Source organism: Ceratotherium simum, chromosome 28 (genome assembly GCF_057802395.1).
Source record: "Ceratotherium simum simum isolate JZ-2026a chromosome 28, ASM5780239v1, whole genome shotgun sequence".
Taxonomy (NCBI): Eukaryota; Metazoa; Chordata; class Mammalia; order Perissodactyla; family Rhinocerotidae; genus Ceratotherium; species Ceratotherium simum.
Genome location: NC_141927.1, coordinates 35,743,427 through 35,749,426, shown reverse-complemented (window position 1 = coordinate 35,749,426; position 6,000 = coordinate 35,743,427). Strand labels below are relative to the sequence as shown.

At 35.5% G+C, this 6,000-nt stretch overlaps 1 protein-coding gene across 1 annotated transcript in view; it reads right to left on the bottom strand.

The window, feature by feature from the left end:
• The window catches only part of ADAM32 (ADAM metallopeptidase domain 32), a gene marked incomplete at its 5' end in the record, with an annotated part of 181,699 nt that overhangs the window by 33,564 nt on the left and 142,135 nt on the right, over nucleotides 1-6,000 (bottom strand). Inside the window, one exon of the mRNA XM_087418258.1 lies at nucleotides 1,012-1,182. Within this exon, the coding sequence (XP_087274384.1) occupies nucleotides 1,012-1,182 (171 nt within the window). The remainder of the gene's footprint in view (nucleotides 1-1,011; nucleotides 1,183-6,000) is intronic.

Sequence of the window (6,000 nt, the reverse complement as noted above, 5' to 3'; positions counted from 1 at the left end):
GTTTCGGTGCAAGGGAGGAAAAATCACTTTTAGCTTGGATAATTATTTCTTTTGGGTGAAACAAAGTGTAATTTAGACAATTTCTGAATAAAATATGTTTATTCGAACTGTAGCTTGTTAGTGTGGAATATTTATAATTCCATGACAAATGTGAAACATAAATAACTGAGAACAAACAGAGGAAAACTGAAGGGTGATTAAAGAGGCAGTTCAACTACAGAAGTCTGCAGAGGAAGCAACGCAATTGTAACTTTTATCCTGAATTACCCTATAGTTAATTAACACTTCCACATATAGAATTCTGAAAATTTATATAAAGAATATTTATGGGCATCTATCTCATACTTCTGAATTGATGACTTCCAGCTGACACTAAAAAGGCCACAGAGGTAAGAATGTAACCATGTTATAAGATTCTAGAAAAAAATAACATAAAACTGTGTCAGTCAAGGACAGTCAAGAACACAGAACCCAGGGCAGGTAGTTCAACAGAGGGATTTTCATATGATGAATCTGTTACAAATAGATTGGAAGAGTTGAAAAGGAAAACAAGGGACATGAGTCAACATCTTCACCATATAAACTAAAATATGATCTTTAAGTCAAATGATCTTTGAATAATAAATTCATAGTTTAAATTTTGTGCTAACATGTAGCATTTGGAAAGTGTTACTTCCCATAAGTTTCATTATTTACACATGCATGGGAAACTGTGGTATCTTTCAATTACATACCTACAGATACCTATCACAGCCAGTAACAACATTTTTATTTATAAAAATATAAATATTGGATAGAGTGAATGAAAATAGTCCCTCTTAATGGAGACCTTCTGTACTGAAGAATTCTATAACAGCTCTCAATAAAGACTTAAAAACAACAGTATCAAGTTAGGGAGAATAATGGCATTAGAAGGAGGCCTCAACACGCACTAAAGTTCACAAAATCAGAAAGCTGATGCTGAATTTAGTATCTTCTTTATTTGAAAGGTCATTTATTTTGTCTTATGGCTATATATCTACGTGTTTTAAAGTATCCCAGACATGAATCATTATATACTTGGAAGATGTTAATAAACTTGAAACTTACTCGACAGTCCCTGCAGCATGATCCTCTGTCACACTGTGATCCTGCTTTCAGCAAACAAGTTTGCGGATTACAACAGCTATGAGGTCCACATTGCTATGAATGAGTGACATGCACAAGTAAAAATACGTCATGACAATAATATAAAGTTTGGTAGGAGCTACATTTACTGGGCTTATTTTTTGAGTTTTGGGGAAGAATATGAATGCTATCAACATTTATAGATTTTTGCATCTCTAAAAAATTAAAATAGTAAGGTAGGACTTTTACTTTGGGTCACAACAGAGTAACTGGTGTCCCACTAATATTTATCCAACTGGAAAACGGGGCAAAATATATGAAACAACTTTTTTCAGAAATTGTATAATAGTAGTAGAGAGTAGAATGGTGGCTACCAGTGCCTGGAGGGTGGGAGGAAAGGGGAGATATTGATCCAAGACTACAAACTTTCATTTATCAGATGAATTAGTTCTCAGGATCTAATGTACAGCATGATGACTATCATTAACAATACTATATTGTATACTTGAAATTTGCTAAGATAATAGGTGATGTATTCTCACCACAAAAAAAAAGATAATGGTGTGAGGTCATAGATACGTTAATTACTTTGTTGTAATCATTTCACTATGTATACATATATCAATACATCATATTGTACACCTTAAATATATATAATTTTTCTTTATCAATAATACCTCAATAAAGCTGGGGGGAAAAGGGTGTGCAGAATTTAGGCCTACTGCAAAGTTAAAGAGAACAGTCCCCAAGACTGCCCTCACTTCTTACATCAATCACAAGTTCGGTGGAGTCCCAAAACCACCCTCAGGTTTGATAACTTATTGAAAGGATTCATAGAATTCACTGAAAGCTGTTAAACTCACAGTTGTCATCTATTATATGGAAAGGATACAAATTAAAATCAACCAAGAGAAGAAATGCCTAGGACAGAATTCAAAAGAAGCACTAAACATGGAGCTCCTATTGTCTTCACCCCATGGAATCATAGACACATTACTCTCCCACCATTGACATGTGACACTTTCTAACTCATTCTATGAGGCCAGTATTACCCTAATACTAAGCCCAGACAAAGACATTATAAGAAAGGAAAATTACAGACCTATGTGTCTCATAAACGTAGAAGCAAAAAGCCTCAACAAAAAATTAGGAAAGTGAATCCAACAATGTATAAAAAGAACTATACACCACAACCAAGTGGCATTTATCACAAGTATACAAGGCTGGTTCATCATTCCAACATCAATTAATGTAATCCATCTTATTGACAGGCTGAAGAAGAAAAATCATATGATCATAACAATTGATGTAGGAAAAGCATTTGACAAAATCTAACACTCACTTATTATACAAAATGTTAGCAATTAGGAATAGAATGATACTTCCTCAATTTGATAATGAACATCTAGAAAAAACCTACAGCTAACATCATACTTATGGTGAGAAACTATTTGCTTTCCTCCTAAAATCAGGACCAAAGCAAGGATGCCCCCTCTCACCACTCCTTTCAACATCTTACTGGAAGTCCCAGCTAATGCAATAAGACAAGAAAATGAAATTTAAAATATACAGGTTGGGAAGGAAGAAACAAAACTGTTTTTGCCCATAGATTACATGATTGCTATGTAAACAAAATAATTGACCAAATAACTGACCAAACAACAAAAACCTCCTGTAACTAATAAGTGATTATAGCAAGGCTGCTGGATACAAAGTTAACGTACAAAAGTCAATCGCTTTCCTTTATACCAAGAATGAAAAATGGCAATTGGAAATTTAAAAACCCCATACTGTTTAAATCAGCACGAAAACAATGAAGTACTTGGGAACAGTTATAACAAAATTTTTTAGGATCTATATGAGAGAAACTACAAAACTCAATAAAAGAAATCAAATAAGATATCAATAAATGTAGAGAGATTCCACATTCATGGATAGGAAGACTCAATATTGTTAAGAAGTCATCTTCCAACTTGATCAAGAGATTCAATGCAATTACAATTAAAATTCTAGAAAGTTATTTTGTGGATATTGACAAACTGATTCTAAAGTTTATATGGAGAGACAAAAGATCCAAAATAGTCAACACAATACTGAAGAAGAAGAAAGAAAAGAAGGAGGAGAAGGAGGAGGAGGGGTAGGAGAGGGAGGAGAAGGGGGACAAGGAGCAGGAGGAGGGGGAGGAGGAGGAGGAGAAGATGAAGAAAGAAAAAGAAGTGGGAGAGGGAGAGGGGAGGGGAAGGGGAAGAAGAGGAAGAGGAAAGAAGAGAAAAAGAAGGAGGAGGGGGGAGGACGAGGGGAGAGCAGGAGGGAAGAGGAGGGGGAGGAGGGGAGGGGGGAGGAGGAGGCGGAGAAGAAGAAGGAGAAGAAGAAGGAAAGAGGAGGGGAGGGGAGAAGAAGAAGAAGAAGGAGAACAAGGAAAGAGGAGGGGGATGGGGAGAAGAAGAAGAAGAAGGAAAAGAGCAGGAGGAAGAGGAGGGGAGGAGGAGGAGGAGGGTGAAGAGGAAGAGGAGGAGACGGTGGAGGAAAATTGCAGGACTGACAATATCCAACTTCAAAACTTGCTAACAACTATAATAATGACAGTGTGGTGTTCACAGAATAGACGAAGTGATCATTGGAATAAAATACAGACCCCAGAAATAGACTACACAGTGATAATGAAATCTTTGACAACGGGGGGAATGCAATTTGATGGAGAATGGAATTGTCTTTTCAACAAATGATGCTGGAACAACTGCACATACACCTGGAAAATTACTCTAGACACTGACCCTACACTTTTCACAAAAAAATTAACTTAAAATGGATCATAAATATAACTGCAAAATGGAAAACTATAAAACTTCTAGGAGGATAGATTTAAGAGGGTAGATCTCATGTTAAGTGCTCTTCCACAATAAAAATAATAAATAAACAAATAAATAGGAATAATACCAATCTTAAATTCCTTCAGAAAGCAGGGAGTAAGGGAGAACTTTCCAACTCATTTTATGAGTCCAGAATTACCCTGATGCCAACACTAGAAGAAAATATTACAAGAAAAGAAAAAACCGCAGACCATAATCCCCTTGTGAAAATAAGTCCCATAATCCTGAACAAAATATGGGCAAATTAAATCTAGCAACATATATTGAATAACTTAAGTGGGGCTAATCTCAGAAACGCATGGTTGGGTTAGCATTCAAAAACCAATCAATGGGGGCCAGCCAGATGGTGTAGCAGTTAAGTTTGCCCACACCACTTTGGCAGCCTAGGGTTCATAGATTTGGACCCTGTGCGCTGACCAACGGACGACTTGTCAAGCCATGCTGTGGTGGTGTCCCATATAAAGTAGAGGAAGATGGGCAGAGATGTTAGCCCAGGGCCAAACTTCCTCAGCAAAAAGAGAAGGATTGGCAACAGATGTTAGCTCAGGGCTAATCTTCCTCACACACAAAAAATTAATAATAATAATGAAATGCATCATATTAATAGGAAAAATAAGAAGAAAACTCATATGACCAGCTCAATAGACACAGAAATAAGACATCTGACAAAATTCAACACTAATTCTTGATTGAAAACTCTCTCTAACTAAACATTATACTCAATGGGGAGAAATTGAAAGAGTTTCCTCTAAGATCAGGAACAAGACAAGGATGCCCACTCTCACCACCCCTATTCAATATAGTACTGAAAGTCCTAGCTCGAGCAATTAGGCAAGAACAAGAAATAAAAGGTATCCAAATTTGAAAGGAAGAAGTAAAACTGCCATTATTTGCTAATGATATGATCCTATATGTAAAAAATCCCAAAGAATCAGTCAAAAAACTGTTGGAATTAATCAACAATTTCAGTAAAGTGGCAGGATACAAAATTAACATACAGAAATCAATTGCATTCCTTTACACTAATGATAAAGCATTTGAAAAAGAAAGAAAGAAAACCATCACATTCACAATAGCATCAAAAACAAGAAAATACTTAGGAATAAATATAACCAAGGAAGTGAAATATTTGTAAATGAAATGATGTGAAATTCCATTTCACGAAAATGAAAACTACAAAACCCTGCTGAAAGAAATTGAAGAGAACACAAACAAATGGAGAGATATCTCATGTTCATGGATCAGAAGAATTAATATTGTTAAAATGACCATACCACCCAAAGCGATCTATAGACTCAATGCAATCCCAATCAAAATATCAAAGGCATTCTTCACAAAAATAGAAGAAACAATCCTAATATTTGTCCGGAACCACAAAAGGTCCTCAATAGCCAAAGCAATCCTAAGAAAAAAGAACAAAGCTGGAAGCATCACACCATCAACAACTGGTGCTAGGAAAACTGAAGAAACACATGTAGAACAATGAAATTGAATCCTTATCTCACACCGCTCACAAAACTTAATTCAAAATGGATCAAAGACTTAAACATAAGACCTGATACCATAAAACTCCTAGAAGAAAACATAGGGAAAAAGTTCTTGGCAATAATTTGGGAGACATGATGTCAAAAGCACAAACAACAAAAGAAAAAATCAACAAATGGGACTACATCAAAATCAAAAGCTTCTGCACAGCAAAACAAACAATTAACAAAATGAAAAAACCTGCAGAATGGGAGAAAATTTCTGCAAACCATGTACTGGATAAGGGGTTAATATCTAAAATATATAAAGAACTCAGTCAACTCAATAAAACAAACAATCCAATTAAAAAATGGGCAGAAGAACTAAATAGACATTTCTCCAAAGAGGACATCAAAATGGACAATATACACATGAAAAGATGCTCAACATCATAATCATCAGTGAAATGCAAATCAAAACTACAATGAGATATCACTTCACATCTGTTAGAATGGTTATAAAGAAGATGAGACAACAGGTGCTGGCAAGGATGTCCTGA